Source organism: Brassica oleracea, chromosome C6 (genome assembly GCF_000695525.1).
Source record: "Brassica oleracea var. oleracea cultivar TO1000 chromosome C6, BOL, whole genome shotgun sequence".
In the NCBI taxonomy this organism is placed as follows: domain Eukaryota; kingdom Viridiplantae; phylum Streptophyta; class Magnoliopsida; order Brassicales; family Brassicaceae; genus Brassica; species Brassica oleracea.
In genome coordinates this window covers 16,729,032-16,746,572 of record NC_027753.1, presented here as the reverse complement: position 1 = coordinate 16,746,572, position 17,541 = coordinate 16,729,032, and the positions used below count along the sequence as shown (strand labels likewise).

The 17,541-nt window shown below is 32.9% G+C and overlaps 2 protein-coding genes and 1 long non-coding RNA gene across 3 annotated transcripts in view; 2 read left to right on the top strand and 1 right to left on the bottom strand.

Annotated features, from left to right (window-relative positions):
- Nucleotides 1-598, top strand: part of LOC106297599 (WAT1-related protein At5g40230-like) — a 10,077-nt gene extending 9,479 nt beyond the window's left edge. The window contains exons 7-8 of the mRNA XM_013733806.1: nt 301-346; nt 448-598. Of these exons, the coding sequence (XP_013589260.1) occupies nt 301-346; nt 448-598 (197 nt within the window). The remainder of the gene's footprint in view (nt 1-300; nt 347-447) is intronic.
- Nucleotides 599-4,225: 3,627 nt separating this feature from the next.
- On the top strand, nt 4,226-5,693 carry LOC106299831. The gene is made up of 3 exons (XR_001261895.1): nt 4,226-4,338; nt 4,485-4,841; nt 5,088-5,693. It is a non-coding gene; the product is annotated as an uncharacterized LOC106299831 (long non-coding RNA).
- A 4,555-nt stretch (nt 5,694-10,248) lies between these two features.
- Nucleotides 10,249-10,936, bottom strand: LOC106299737 (defensin-like protein 313). Its single transcript, XM_013735769.1, has 2 exons — nt 10,763-10,936; nt 10,249-10,519 (listed from the first exon to the last, which is right to left on the bottom strand). Exons 1-2 carry the CDS (start codon nt 10,830-10,832, stop codon nt 10,341-10,343), a joined length of 249 nt encoding a protein of 82 aa, XP_013591223.1. The 5' UTR covers nt 10,833-10,936; the 3' UTR covers nt 10,249-10,340.
- Between the last annotated feature and the right edge of the window lie 6,605 nt (nt 10,937-17,541).

Here is a 17,541-nt window from a genome sequence, read left to right as displayed (position 1 = left end):
ATCAAGTTATTATGGATGTTACATCTGAACGTGGGCTTAAGCCCATGAGTCCGTTTAGTCTAGGGTTTTAGATGCGAGATATTACTATATATATCTTGTATTCGAAGTAACCCTGAACTTGTTCTTTGTAAGCTCAATATCGCCTCCAATAATAAGATCTCTCTTTGCCCGTGGATGTAGCCCTAGGGGTGAACCACGTTAAATATATGTGTCGTAGTTACATCGCTTTTATTCATCTGTTTCCGCATCTGTTCCTTCTCACATCGTTACAACACAAGCCTTTGTCTATTGTCATTGCAGTCGCTATGGGTTCTATCTTTCTCGGTGATGCACTTTACTTAGGGAGGTACTATATCTTTCACAAGCATCCTTAATTAATTGCACACTCAGAAGAATTTATCTACATATTGATCTTCATGTGTTTATCTAAGGAATCAAATCTAATAGAGTTACATGGTTTCTATATGCCAAGTCACACTTTGCATCCATACTTCATATGCAGTGTCGTTGGATCAGTGATTTGAGCTTAGGCTTCTACACTGTGATTTGGGGTAAATCAAGAGAGGATTTAACCAGAACGGTTGCTGGTTCGGAGTAGGGATGTCAAATGGGCTTACTGACCACGGGTTAGCCAGGTCCAAAACCAAATGGTCTGACTATATTAGACCCAAAAATCAAAGTTGTCCAATTGGACTGAAACCCATTAACTCCCAAATTAGATGGACAAAACCATTTGGACATGGGCGTCCAATAAACCTAAAAAATATAGAGTTTTCTAAGTTAAGAAAAAATTAGAAAATAAAAATCAGAAAGTAAAATACATGTTTTCCCGCCAAAGTCGCAAATCACGTTTTTCCGCCAAAACCGCAAAATCACGTTTTCCCGCCACTGCAAAATCACGTTTTCTGCCAAAATCGCAAAAAAATGTTTTCCCACCAAAAACATAAAATTATGTTTTTCCGTTAAAACCGCAAAATCAAATTTTCCCGCCAAAACTGCAAAATCATGTTTTCCCGCCAAAACCGTAAAATTATGTTTTCCCACCAAAACCGTAGAACATGTTTTCCCGCCAAAAACGTAAAAACACGCTTTCCCGCCAAAAATCACAAAATCACGTTTTTCCGCCAAAACTACAAGATCACGTTTTCCCGCCAAAACCGTAAAAACATGTTTTTCCGCTAAAACCGTAAAAACATGTTTTCCCGCCAAAACCGTAAAAACATGTTTTCCCCCCCAAAACCGTAAAAACATGTTTTCCCACCAAAATCATAAAATTTTGTTTTCACGCAAAAACCACAACATGTTTTTTAACCAAAACCGTGAAATCACATTTTTCACACGGCTATTTAAGTTATATGCTTTAATGTTATATAAAGTCTTGTTAAATATGAATTTTTGTATGTAAAACTTTATTTTTTAATTGGACATCGCAGACCACCCATTTGGAATAATCCATTTTGGGTTTGGACAATTTGGACTTGGTGCAATTTGAACTTTAACAAATAAAGTCCAATAAACTGATTTGCCCAATTGGACATGCCCATTTGGACGTAGACAGCCCAATTGATATCTTTAGTTCGGAGCAGTCACCTTTGTTGCTTACCCACACCATTATAATATGACTGACGCAGCAGTCACCTTTGTTGCTTACCCACACCAATATGATATGACTGACGCAAGTGGCTGACCTCTCTTCAAATGTTTGTTACTTGAGCTTATTGTGTAATATCATCCTTGGTGCTCCAAGATTTATGGGAACTTCTAACCTATGTTTTCTAGTTTTTAAACTTGAGGGCAACATGTTCATGTCGCTGATATGGAAATTTTGGGTCGATTTGGTTTAATATTGTTGGGTGTCTAATGTTGTGTTAAAATGCTAACGTTGAATAAAACATTTTTAACGTCATCATCTTGAAGGAAGCATCAAATGCATGTAGTTTATGTAGAATTTAAACAGAATTAAAGATTTGTTGATGTCAACAACCCATGTATATCCTTAGCAGTAGATTAATAAAAAAACAGAATTTATGGCAAATATATAATGATTGTTTGAGAAAAAGTATGCTCTAAATTTTTCCTCCCACTCAAAAATGGAGGCAGTACTGCCGCACTTAGCATCTCCAACCCCACTCTATTTTCTACACTAAACTCTATTATAAAGTAAAACTTTCTCCAACCCCACTTTATATCCCACTCTAAAATAGTGCAACTCTATTTCTTACTCTATACTTGGAGTAACTCTATTTCTTAATCTATTATAGAGTTGAACTTTTTTATTTATACTTTAGTCCTTTTATTTTTCATCTTTTTATTTTGTAACTATTTATTTAATTTAGTTATGCAAACAACACATAATTATGTATAACACAATATATGTATATATATATATATAAGCATTTAAAATTTTATTATTATTATCCAAAGAAAACAAGCATTAAAATTAAATGTTTTTTTAAGATTGGCAAAAAACTAAACAAATACTAAAATTAAAAATAAGTAACTCAAAATAAAATTAAAACCATAGATAATGACTTTTTTGGTAAATTGCTTCAGATCGAGCAATTGTTAAAATATTGCCCAAATGAGGGTAATTGAAGGAGTAGCTTCATGTTGTTGACCCCGTCTTTTTTTGTTTGTAAAATTATTTTTCTTGAAAATATTCACGAACATCTGGATCTTGCACTGAATTTAAGTCACAAACTAAATATTTTTTTATGCATGTATGTAACTAAAATATATAAAAATGTATTGGTGACCAATGCATATGGACTACATGTATAATTATATACAACATGATATGAGGATGAATGTGATTTTAGCGCACCAACTAAAGTGGGACGCGAAGTTCCACCTCCACAGATTCAGACACGAAAGAATGATAATATTCGATTTGAAGAATTTTTTGGTCGATTTAGAAACAATGAAAGATAAAAAAATTCATTTCACACTCTGAAATTCGTTAAGTGATCACTTCTGGGAAATATATAATAATGGAGATGTTTAAGTTAAAATGTATTATGTTATTAGTAATATGTAATGTAAGTTTTAATATAATAAATGTTTGATATAAATATATAATTTATGTAAATTTTGTGAAAAATAAAATATAAAGATACAATTTGTAAATTTTGTAAGTAAAAGATATTAGTTATAAAATAAAAAATAATATATTTAAGAATATTTCTTTTTAAAGTCAAATATAGAGTAAACCATTGGAGAGAAACTCTATTCTATTTTAGAATAACACTATTTTAGAGTAAAAATTACTCTAAATAGAGTAAACGATCGGAGTTGGTCTTAAGTCTCCACGCCCGCTCCGCCTCTTACTTTTCCTCTTGGCATCTCAATGCATCTGCTCTGTTTTCGTGTTTTTTTTTGCTGCATCTTGATCTGCTATTGTGCCTTCTCATGACAGTACGTATCAGAGTGCTCGCCGGCGTACTTAGGAGCACCCATTTTCCGCTTTATGGGCTGGACTTTACCAAACCTGAACTTTCCTCGGGATTCCCCACTCATACTCTTTCGCCTCCCCTACTCCGCCGTGTTTCAGCCCCTTCATTCTATCACGCCTATCGTAACATTGGCGGCTATCCACACCTGTTTGGGTTAACACTGTTCACTCTATCAGATCTAGACTCCACCAACCGGATTTACGCACCCCCCCCCCTACTGCATGCTAGGTTCAGACCATCACTGACGTCTCGTTATCCTTCTCGAGAAGGAGACTTCCTCAGCCATAACCTCCGTCGAGCTCTAGTGTTCTATCATCGGATCGAAGATCTGAACCACCCTTATCCATTCATTGGACTCTTATTGTCCTGATATCTAAATGGGAAAGCTACTAACCGGGTTTTAACCGGGTTTTTTTTCAATTATTTTTAAATCGTAATATAAGTAAATTACTGAGAAAACACGGTAAGTGATAATATTTACATTGAAAGCCAGGGTAAAACCCACCCTCTCCGTGACCCGATGGATCTAAGAGGGTAAGAGCATGATTAATGTGGGTCTCTTAGGGTGGGGTTCTTAACGTAATATAAGATACAGTCTTTTAGCTTTTAACTAAAAAATTAAGAGACATCTCTTAAATAAGAGATATAGAAGACGTCTCTTAGCAGTTAAAAGTTAAGAGACTAAGTACCTGATCTAAGAGACCTGCATTAATCATGCTTTAAAGTGATCGAACCCTAAAATCAAACACGATTTTTAATCACTATCCCCATCTCTTAAAATTGATTTTGTTTGTCGATTAAATTTCATTCATCTCCCAAAGTGTTCTAAGGATCTCGCCTCGCGAAACTAGGGAGAACTAGCTGAGAAAGAAACAAATGTCCAGAGGTAAGTTTCTTCACTCCTTCGATTTCGATTTGGGAAGAGTTGTAACCCGTAAAGTCGTGTTCTTTGAAGTCGATTCGGTGTAGCTTTGTTTGTCTCTTGATTTGTGTATATAGTGTGGGTAATCAGTTGTTTCTTGTTCTTAACAGAATGTGAAAATAGCAAAGACACGATGGACTAGAAGGAAGAAAATGGAACGTGTGAAGGATATAACTTCTCTTGAAAAAAAAAAGTTCCAGAATTAGAGAAGACGAATTCAGTTGAAGATGAAGTAGAGGAAGAAGAAAAAAAAGAATTCAGGAGAAGAAGAAGAAGTAGATGAGAAATCAGGTGACAAAGAAGAACATAAAGACATGAACTCTGAAAATAATTCTGGTGAAAAAGGAAATACAGGATCTGAGGAGAGCTCGGGGTGAGGGAATCATGTTGTTCATGATGTCCAGACCAATAAAGAAGATACTGATAAGGTTGAGGGAAGTAGCAGTCAAACCTTAAGCGACATAAGTGTTAGTATTTCTACCTCAGCCTCATTGTTTGGCAAAACAATTTGCTAGAATTAGGGATAACTAGTTTTTTTTTTTGTGATAGGAAGAAATGATGTTAATTTATCTTATTTAGTAAATGGACGTGGGTTACTGATGTGTTTTCTGGTTTCGCGTAGGAGTACCTTAAATTAGGCTGTTTTTTGGACGACTGGTAGAACTTAATATAACTTATTCCCACACTGTTTGTTCTTTGTTTGCACTTTGCAGGTTCCACCGACTGAGTATAGGAAGAATATCAAAATATCGATGGGGTGTTTTATTGCTGATGTTTTGAAAACCCTAGAGGAGTTAAACCCTCCCATGAGTAGGGTAGAGAAGAGTTGATTTGAGAATCATCTGCAGTTCAAACACATATTCCACATGCCAAAGGATGGCAACCACAAGGTTATGGCATGTGGATGATCCTTCTCCGAACTGCAGACATGGAAAAGGAAAAAGAAGCTTGGTTTGCCATGAATAGTTGTACCATCCACTATGGTATTAGAGAACATGCATTGTTATCAAGATTAGAGTGCCGAAACTATCAAGTGAACTACAAGGAAGCCGGAGGCATGAAGTTTGCGAGGAAATATTTTGTCACTGGAACAAAAAGATATCAAGACGTGAACGCGAAGCTTTAGGAAATGGAACCTACTTGTGATAGGTTGAGGATGTTGTTATTGTATTTCCTATCTAGAATTATTATCGGGCAGATAAAGACTGGTAAAGATGCCCCTTCCATGGAGCCATTCTTGCTGAGAGCATTTGATGATCTCAACTTATGTAAAACATTCCCTTGGGGAATATTTTCCTTTGATCACATGTTAAAACATATTTCACACACTATGGAACATTTTGGAGGGGTGGTTCAAGAAGGTGATATGGCCAATTCCTGGTTTGTGTATTCCAATGGAGGTAAGGCTTTTAAGTTTTATATGATTCATGTTAATGATAGCTCGCTGCAAAGGAATAGGATATACTTCTCTGACGCTTGCCTCTGCTATCAGTAACATCACGCCAGCTTTTACCTTCACTCTCGGGTTCATCTTCAAGTTACACTTATCTTTCGATGTTTGTAGTGACAAAAATATGGTTTGCTTACAATCATCCGATAATCTAGCACTAACTGGTTCTTCTTCCTTTGGATGATTCATAAAGGATAGAACAGGTCGTGTCAAGAAGCTCTGGTTGATTCGTCGGTACGATAGTATCAATGTCTGGTGCTCTGGTTGTTTTTCTTTATAAAGCTTGTCAGAAGAACATGGAACAGAGAAGAAGAAATAGAGAATACAAATGGAAGGAGGGAGAATGTAGAAAGATACGATCGGAGGTGAGGATCACATTAGCGGCTCTTCTTCACAAAAAATAATATTTAATAGAAATGATGAGAGATACACGATCGAAGAAGAGCCGACCGGAAAATAGCCGATCAGAGGTGATGAACAGAGCCGATCATAGAGATGAAGCAACAAGTAACACAAAGGATGGTAGGAGCTCATCTGTAAAAGGGAGTCCCTTACAAAACACAAAAGCTCCAGCATCTCATCAAACTTTCAATGAAACACTTGATGAAGTCAGGGAAACAATGATACAATACACGCAATGTGCTGACCCACCCGAAAGTGCAGCTCCCAAGGAAAGAATGAGAAAAGTAGAACAGGAAGACTAACTAGGAGAGGCTGCTGCTCGAATGATAAAAGCTACCTTACCTGCATCCTCTGACCCAAACCACACGTGTGTAGTTACCTTCTGGTAACAGATTAATTCATTGGACGACAAATTCTCGAGACTCAAGCGGAAGATCAGGAGCACCATCAAATTCAGAGGATCAAACTATTTCCAATATGATCCAGGCGAGGTCTCGACGAAATATAGATTTTCAAAATCCATCTTTTCTGGGTCCTTAAAATTGCTAGCTGGAACTGTTAGCGGTTTGGGAATCCCAGGACAATTTGTCGTCTAAGGGAGATGACGAGAAACATCTTTCCAGACATACTTTTCCTCATGGAAACCAAAAATCCAGATAGTTTCGTCTCTGAGAAAGCCTAGCATCTTCAATACGAGAAGAAAATCTTCATTTCACTTACTAGGCACATAGCAGGGGGGCTTGGCACTCCTATAGAAGCAAGAGATAATTTAATTGTTCTTAGTAGTTACCCAAATTGTATTCACACCCGTATTAATTTTGATGCAAAGTTGTTCTATGCCTCAGTCATCAAGAGAGATACGGATAACCCAAAAAGGAAAGCTTTGCGGGAAAATTTATTGGATCTAAATGCTTCCTAACCGGAGACTTGAATGATCTGATCAACAGTGGAGAAAAATATGGAGGCACACTAAGATCGGAAGGATCTTTTCGGATATGTGTAGTTTCTTCTCTGAGGGAGATTTATATGATTTGCATCATTTCGGAGACATTCTTTCGTGGAGGGGACAACATAGAGATCATCTCTTTCGCTGCAGATTGGACAGGGATGTTACTAATAGATTTCAGTACCTAGCCTATGAGGGTTCCGATCATAAACCCATTATTTCCTTCCTCGAGCCTGGCAAGAAGAAGCGACGTGGTATCTTCAAATACGATAGCGGTTTAAGAGCACCCGAAAATCAAATATTTGGTGAGACAAACCTAGAAGAGCACCACCAATTTGTCTATCAATTGTTGGGAAAAAATAATGCAGCAAGAAAATCCTCCAGCCCTCGAGAAAGACAACGGCCTCCGGGTTCCTTCCCAAGAAATTCTGGCTCAAATCCCTGCTTCCATCCCTGCCTCCGGGTAAAATGGAATTTTTCTATTAAAGGGAATTCTTCCATATTTCCAAATCTGGAAGAGTTTAACATAATAACCAACATCTACTCGACTATATAATGAGAGCCTAAACCCTAGAACAAGGAATTGACATTCAGAGACTAAAAGATTAGAGTTAGGCAGCTAGAACTAGGATTTATACACCAAAATTTGTAGTTCATTCTCATTCTATCAATAAAACATCTCTTTCGCTCTCGATTATTGTTTGTCTTCTGTTTACTCGCTGTTCCGTAGTACTATCAATGATCTTACTCAAAAATACTCTAAATGTTTGGTGCTAGAAGGAGGGGAGTAATCTAACCTACGTGACGATGGCAACGAACGTGCAAGACGAACTACTTCCAGCTACTCTAAGAGAGATTGAGCTACAAACTCAACTCGGTGCTCTACAAAGTCAAGTCACCGAGTTACATAAAGCTCAAGACACGGCTGCCAAGTATCCTAAACTTCTCTCAGAAGATCAAAACTTGAAGGATAGGCTAGGCGAACACTCCAAGCTGCTAGAGGAAAGCACGAAGAATCTCTCTCAGTTCGAAGCTGAGAATCTCTCTCAGTTCGAAGCACGAAAAATCAAGCTCTCAACACGACGAGCAACAAGCGGTGTCGATTCCGAACTCAGGTTTGGCCCATGCAGTCTCTAGAGACGCCTATCGCTGAAAGAGAAGACATCTGACATCCTCCACCATTGAATGGAGACGCCGCGACAGGGGACGGTGCCGCAAGGAGAACCCGAACATACACCGCGGAAGAGAGTGATTCCGAGATGGAGGCCAATGAGGAGACACCAGAGGGAGTAGCAGCAACAAGGTCCACTCTAACCGCCTATCTCGAGCCGGTGTCCTTCAAGAAATTTGACGTCATCCAATCCATGGTAGAAAGGTTTCCAGGAGTATATTTATTTATTTAATTATATAATACAAAAAATAAAATACCTTATTATGTATAAATTTAATATAAAAGATATTTTGTGTTTTTGTGATCTAAATATGAATAAATTTAATAATAAGACTAAAACAAAAATTAATAAATGGTTTTTATCATATTATTGAACTAATAAATTTATTCTATTTTTAAAAGAATAAACCATTTAAATTATTTTTCTAACAAAAAATTATATTTTTAATTGTCTAATAAAATTAAATAAATTTTTTGAATGCGAGACTTTTTTTTGATAATCGTGGGGATCCCAAAACTTTCTAAGTTTAAAGACTAATCCCACGAGACCTTGTATCCAGGTATGTGTGGATGATTAAATCTATTTAAAGCGAGACTAGATGGCCAATGCTATTCGAACCCAGAAAGGAAGATGATACTTATTATCCAATGACCAATTCTACCATTTGCTTTGTCTAACTTGCAGGGCTGGCTCTTACCCATGGCAACATGGGCATTTGCCATGGGTCCATAAATTTTTTGTGTTATTTTAAAGATCTATTTCAATTTGTTAAATTATTAAAAAGGTCTATAATTAAGTAAATTTAATTTATTTATTAAAAAATAAAATAAGTAGAAATTTGTACTTTCACCATTAGTTTTGATATATTTTTGTCTATTTATTTAAGTTTTTATGTCATCTCTAATCCTATTCTATTTTCTACTCCAAACATCATATTTGAGTAAATTATATTCTAACCCCACTCCATTTTCAACTCCAAAAGGAGTAATGACTAGAGTTACTCCATTGAAACCTTTTTATTTAGAGAATGATTTTTTAAATCTTGAATGTTTTTATTTCATACTTAAATATTTAAAAATAGTACAATAACATAAAAATATGATTTCCATAAGAGATTAATTAATAATTTTATATAAAGATGCATAAACTAATAAAATATCAAAACTAAACATAAAAATAAAAAATAAAAAAATCATAAAATAAGTAATTTAATGATCCAGTAAATCATTTTTGGAACCGCTAAGATCAGTGAAGTATCGTCCAAACGATGAAAATGACCAATTTTAAAATTTTCTTCTTCGATTTAGTTAAATCAAAGATAAAGAAGCTCATTATTCATTATGAAATGCACCACTTTACCATTTGTGAAAAATATTCCAATGCTTATTATTGAACCAAAATATGATATTTTATATATATTATTGTAGTTTTTAATAATAAATGTTTTATTTAAATGAATTATCTTTTATGGAAGTTCTGTAAATATAGATAGTTGGAGTTAATTGATAATTTTCATAAGTAGAAGGTATTAGTAAAAATTATTAATTAAATAAAAGTAGGATCATTGATGACAAAAAAATGTTGGAACATTCTAAAATATTCTTTTTGGTGTAAAAAATGGAGTAATACATGGGAGCAAAAATCTAATTCCATTTTGGTGTTGTATCATTATAGTGCAAAAAATGAAGTATTGCATTGATTAATTGAAGATGCTCTTAGAGCTCAAGTTATAAGAAATACAGTGAAAAAAAATATAGAGAATATTTATAAAAGGATCTATATTCCGAATTTCGCGTAGGACTATTATATTGGTTAAGACGGCACTCCTAGATTGTTTGAAATATATATTATTTTTTAAATTGTAATTTATTTTTCAGTAATAAAATATTATACCCATGTATCGCACGAGCCAGAATACTAGTTTAATAAAATCTTCTTCATTACATTATTTTTGTTATCAACCATACATTTTTTTGGGACAAAATCAACCATACACTTATTCGTTGATTATCTCACAACAACATATCACACAAGTTCCAGTGCTGTCACGTCTACAAAAAGCGGATTCATAACTGTATCCGTATTTTCCAGTTACGCAGTCATCAAAGCATGACTCCGTATATGGTCCAACCGGATGATTACAAGGTGCAACAGATGCATCGACTGATTTTGGTTCTGCAAAAAAGCAGAAGAGTTAGAAGATACGTATAGCACTTGATACCCTACCTTTTACAAACCGTACATAAACAAATAATTCAAAACATAGACCGCTTTCAGGTTGTAACTAAAAGACAACTGTAGTAATATGTTATCTGATATCTTGAATAAATTACTCATTTAAACGCAGTTAGATATCAAAAACTTGTCCAAACATTATATCAACTTGGGGACATGAGTTTGTAGACGAGGAAGACTAACCAGAAATGATGAACATAATCATGAAGGTAATCAACAGTAAAGTAGAGAACGATGATTTCTTAGATTCCATTTCTGTATTGAGAGATCAATGTTCTTCTAAAATGGAGACTTGTAATTTGTGATTTGCTTTTTTGTTAACAAACGTTACAATTTATTATGTGTTGTGAATCAAGAAGGAATTGGCTAATCTTATTATTTCATAGGTAATGGTGGTATACATATATATATATATATATGATACAAATTAGGGTTTAGGAACCTTTTAGAACATGGGCTTTTGGGCCTATGATGGACATCCACATAACTATTCATAACAATTCCCCTTTGATGTCCATTGTACAAAACTATTTCTTAAAGCGCATAAGATGATGTCTCATTAAAAACCTTACAGGAAAACCAAGTGGGAAAATTCAGTGGGAAAATCCAGTGGGAAAAACCATGGTTAAGGGAAAAAGAGTGCAACGCGCATCTACTCCCCCTGATGAAAATATAACTTGAGATATCTGACAGGACACAATCCAATGTGATGAATTAACTCTTTCTTCTTGGGGTTGGACCAGTTTATTTCTCTTGGCAAATTTGACACTCCTCACTAAAACTTGAATATCTTGGTGACCATAAGACAAAATGACTTCAAACCACTTGGAAATCGAAGCTAACATCCATGACTAACTTTAGGCACCGATCCGGCTCTGGTTAAATGAAAATATCGAGTGGTATTTTGAATATCATACGATATTAGGTATACTGAGACAGCTTGTAACATGTCCCACGAAAACAGTCATATCTCGAGTTCTATAATGGAGAGTGACTTGATTCAAGATGAAAATAGACTCAAAGATCCTTCTGTGGACACCAATTTCATATTTTAATTCTATCTAGAGGGTCTCCTTTGATTGGAAAACTTTCGACCTTTGATTCTGTTACACGAATAGAATGCGTTCATCTCTTATTCTTCTTCAAGTATGATTGACCTTCATCATTCTCTTCTCTTTCTATTAGTATCAAAAATACATTAGAAGATTGATATATCTTTATCACTCAAGTGATAACATTCCTCTCAAGGTATCTATCATTTGCGTGTTCTTTGTTGCATCGTTAAGACCTTGACATGGAAAACCCAATGCGACAAAACCATGATAAAGAAAAAGAGTACAAGCACGCACATCTTCATATTCTCCCCCTAGAAGCATCATCTTCGGGAGATGTATTCTCATCATATATATATCATCCTACCAGGAATTGGTGTAAGCATCTCCTTAGTCAATAAACTCGTTTGATTGTCAGATAATCTCTTAGACCATTGGACTTAAGGTTCTCTTAGACCATTGGACTTATGGTTCGTAGTATCTCTTTCACACAAAATATCATATCTTGGTCTATTAGGACTCTGTATCCAAATTTCCTTTTATTGAAAATCTTCTAAACCTTCACATTATGCATACTTATACATACGAGTTATCCCTTTGCTTTTTATTAAAGTTACAAGTATGACTATCTTTCTTGTCATACAAAATCACATCTTTCAATCATAATAGAGATCAGTCCAATATTATGGTACTTCATGAGCAAGAATTAGTTCCTTCATATGCTCAAATATACTCGTGCGGTAATGTTATCGAGAACTAGCATTTACCACTTTTATCAGTTCAAATCCTTATGGATTTTACTGCTTCTTGCAGTTTATATTCTTTTGGATCTTTACATAAATTTCATTGTTCCAATGGCTCTTAATTCTTTTTCTTTGTTGCCAGACTAAAGAAACTTGAAAGTTGATGCTTCCACCACATGATGATGTGTTTCTTTATAATCAATTATAGGTCTTTGTTACAATCCTTCTGCAACTACAACATCAAATCTCATGATTTCATTATCGCATTTCTTCTTTAACATAAAGACCCATTTATGTCCCACTGGTTTTACATCATTAGGTATACAGACTATCGGTCAGTATACTTTTATCTTCGAAAGAGATTGCATCTATTGTTTATTTCCCCTTTAGGCCATTTATCATATTGTGTACACTTTTCAATAGATGGTTCATGATCCTCATTCTCATCAACTGCTACATTGCATGCATAAGTATTTACGACGTCGATTTGATATCAGTTCCATTCCAAACATGAGATAGCTATTTGAGATTTCTTTATTCTCAGGTACCTGAATTTCTTTATTGTCATGTTTTCTATCTCTTCTCGAGATCCTTAATATTTCATTCCTCGATTCTGCCATTCTTATTCATGCTATTTTTTCTTTTTCTGAGGATTATTATATTTGGAACTGATAGGTCTTTCACGCTCCAGGCGCTCTTTAGACACATTAGCAGTTTGATATTGTCCTTCTGGGACATCCATTTTAATTGGAGCATTTACAGCTGGTAGTTGTGAATTAATCACTTTCTTATGGTCAGTAAATGAGTCTGACAACTCATATGCTAATCTTTGTAATTATCTCCATACATTCGTTTTGGACTTCTATTTACGCTCTTTAGTCCGAGGATCAATGATAATTCATTCAACTCATTTATTCTCCAGCTGTTAATTTTCTTCCCCTAATGTTGGATAGACTAACTTTCGAGTCTGTAAATAAACTTTATAAAATCATCTAGATTTTATCATTAATGGAGATCATATCCAACATATTCATAAACTCCTTTGAGGTCCCATCTTTTACCGTTGTGGTGGAGCAACTACAACTTATCCAAATTTTCAAGATGGGAATCTTTGGTTCCTGACCCAAAACCAATTTAATGGGAGAGTTCTTAATTACTCTTTGGCATTATACGAATCAATGCTGTTGTATCTTACATATGAACATTAGCTACAAGATGTTCATCATGTATCCACACATGCATAAAATAATCATCATTTACTTGTGATTTCACCAGTATTACCAATTAATCTCGCAAACATCAGGTTGCGGATCTATGACAAGGATACATCAGGCCTTCTTGTCGATGCATATGGTGGATGATCAGTCCACCAGTGGGTGATCAAGCCCACAAACAGCTCCTTGTATAACTAGAATCCAAATCTATTTAACTGGTGAAAGTCGTATTTTTACATTGTCTTGTAAAGCAAGCAGCATATAACATATCATTCATAAGAATCTTCTGGTTTTTCAACGAATGTTTATATGATTGTCTTTCGCATCATTACTGAACCGGGATGGTATAATCAGTTTGCCACATATTACACTTTCAGTAAACTTCTGGTTTAGTACTATATTTATCTCCATTTTCTAATCATTGTGTAGAAAATACAACTAGGATAAGACCTGCGCCTTGCGCAGGATAAATTTATATAAAAATTATTTTAAAAATACTATACGGAAAAACAAATTTATATTCTTGATTGAATTAATATTTTGGTTTTTAAACAATTTTTTTTAACTTCTTGTTAATTACATAACTTGTTTACTGGTGAGCTGATCCCATTTTTAATAAAATTTTAGGTCAAAAAATCACTTACCGCATAAGAACCTAACGTTTAGGTCGAAAAATCTCGGGTCTATTTGATTACAATGAAACTATTTCAGCTCGGTTTTATATCATGATTTAGTAATTTAAAAATTAATTATGGTTCTGAGAAGTTTACGTTCACGTGTCAATCCTATATATCTTCAAATTTTTTCTCTTTTTCATTTTGGTTATTGTTCAATATAAATATTGATTATTAAAGTTTATTCTCATTTCGTTTATTTGTTTTGACCTGAGATTTAGAAAATGTTTATGATTTAAAATAATTAAAGAGATACATACTTAGGTTACGATCTGCACCTTTTGCAGAATAATATTTTATAATTTATATTTAGTTTATGTTTTTCTGCATATTATGAAATAATAAAATAATAAGTATATATATTAAATAACTAAGAAATCAGTTACTATTATGTAATAAATTGGTGTGTGCATATAAGTCAAATTATCACTCTTGGTTATTCGCAATAATTTACGGGTAAATAAATCAAAACAATCAATCTTATCTATCGTATATGATATATAATTAAATGTAAATGATATTAACCTATATATATAGTACACTTTTAGTATGTATATTTATTAAATGAAGTTTATACTCATATGATTTTATGATTTGCATATTTGTGTAACAAAAGTTTACACCAACAAATATTTTTTTAATGTGGGATAATTTCAATAATTTATAATCATCTTACAAAAAAATAAAGATTTCAAAATTAAAATATTAACTTTTCAATATATGTTCAATGCAAATATCAAAATATAAGTATACATTTTCATACGATGTATAGTTTAATTTAAACCATATGAAATATATATATATATATATATGTATATATACATATATATATTAACATAAAAACCTATTTAAATAAAATTATTCCTTCATATGGTCTTATAATCATTGTATCTTAATATACAAAAAAATTTAAACCTTGATCATAAAAGTTTATGTGAGACTTTTAACAGTTTTAGTAATTTATACTCGTTTTGAAAAGTTCAAAATACAACATATACAAAAAAATCTAGATTTTTATTATACGATTAATGTAATTATGTAATTTATTTTAATAATGAAGAAATAAACAAAAATGATAAAAAGTATACAGATTGTTATCAAATCTTTATTATTTAAAATCATTAATTGCTATATATATATACTAATCATATTAGGTAATTCCGTAGGTTTTATTTAAGGAAAACTTGCGAAAGCAATAAGGATTTGATATATGCGACTAACTATAGCCTGCGAAATATTATTTTGCTAGAGAGTATAAGTTTTAGACTATAGTTTATATAAGGTGCTCTAGAATTCTTTGAAATAGGATTTAGAAGGCATACACAAGTGCCACATAGGATGAGGTTTTTTTTAATTTTAAAAAAATTCAGGTTATAACTTTTTAAAAGATCCTCAATTAATATATAGGGGATAGTGCCGTGGTGATACTTCTGATTGATGGTGTTTAACATTTCCCTTTACTTATTGTCTCAACATTATTAAATTCTAAATCCTCTCGTTATTTTATAAATGACTCCTCAAGTCTATTTCCAGTGTGAATGTACTTCTGGATGTTTCACTTAGGGCTGTGAGATTCTCTAAATCTCCATTTCAAGTTGATAATGCTATTGATTTACCTTAAGAAGATTCATCAATATCAATTTGAGTGGAAACATAATCTTCTAGCAGTTTTACTTATTATATAAAATGTGAGATTCTTCAACGCTTCCCCTCGAGATGATACTACTAAAAGTTTATCAATCTCAAATGAGTCTCATTTTTGAATCAACAACGTACCCTACATGGGTCATGTATTCTTTCTCATATCCTTCTAAATTTTGAGACTTAGAATATAATGCAATAAAGACTTTAAATTTCATTCTTATGTACAATAATATTATGTACTGTTCCTGAGCATTCATATATATCATTCTATAAGGTTTTATTACCTTGTAAAGTACTCACAATATTTTTTTTTCTTTTTATCTTTAGATTATTGAGTTATATATGTTCTTTATTACCATCTTTATTATCTCAAATTCAAGTGAGAGTATGAGTTCTAAAAAGAAACTCTTTGGATCTTAACCTTATTTATATCCACATTCATGTGTACAACCACTTTATGTCCACTTTCTTGAAAAAATGTTGATTTTCTTTCTCAATATAAAATGTCATATTTTCTTCAAGAGAATGATCATAATCAACTAGACGTGATTTATCATCTTACATCAATAGCTCATTATTTTTCTCAGTCTCAAGGAGAAAAAATATGGTTATAAAATTAGATATATTTACAGACTGTCTTGTAATATTTTCTAATATGCATCATTAAAAATTTCTTCTAAAAATATTACTTTTAAGCTTAACATCCGATATAGTTGAGATGTATTTGTAGACTCAAAGTCTTGTAATCTTTAGATGAAAAATAAATAATGAACTTTAGATAATCACATTTAGGTAGTCATACTTTTCTTTTGATTATTCTCCAAAACTTATGGATCTTTTAAGATCAAGATTTTAAGCTTACAGCTCTCAAATACATATAATAGTAATGAAATATAATAATAAAGTATTTTAAATTAGAGATATATATTCTCATAAATATTGTATTATATTAGTAAGTAAATAATACTCCTATAGTAATCATTATATTTACTAGTTTCCTATTTTCATGCTATTTATTTTACGAGCCAATATTCAATTCTCCAAACAATAACTAGATGATATATACCAATTTTTTTTAATGCACCTTATTTTATCTTATCAGTAACTGACATATATTATCAATAACTGACATATATCACTTGTGCCAACTTTCATGCAAACTATTTTATCTAATACTAGTTTTAATTAACCTTCTGTATAAAGCATAAAATAAATTACTTCTCTTAATAAGGAGAAGTGCATCGTTGGAGATCTGACACAATGATGACATCGGGAATGATTTATACTTCTCGGTTGATTAAGCTCCATGTACAATCTCATCTTTTACAAAACATATACAAGTCTGTATTATTTAAAACTTTGCTCATGAAAACATGGCTATTATGTTAGTAAACATTAATATCAACTATAATACTAAGCATAAACACTCGTTCGGTGATTTAAATCAATAAAAAGTAAACCGAAAAACATGTTTTATCAAAAAACACTGTTCAGTAACCATACAGTTATCTTAATCTTATTCAAACAGACCACTAAATCATATTATAAAGAATCAAACAAACCAACGGTTTGTTACTGGCCCATGTTAAAACTATAAAACAATAACCAATAAATTCACTGAACATATTGATCAAA

What these genes read in the sequence shown, in the direction of transcription:
- LOC106299737 (XM_013735769.1), bottom strand. Translation starts at nt 10,832, where the DNA reads ATGGAATCTAAGAAATCATCGTTCTCTACTTTACTGTTGATTACCTTC. An exon ending in GATTATGTTCATCATTTCTG is followed by an intron (nt 10,520 to 10,762) that starts GTTAGTCTTCCT and finishes GCTTTTTTGCAG; the next exon opens with AACCAAAATCAGTCGATGCA.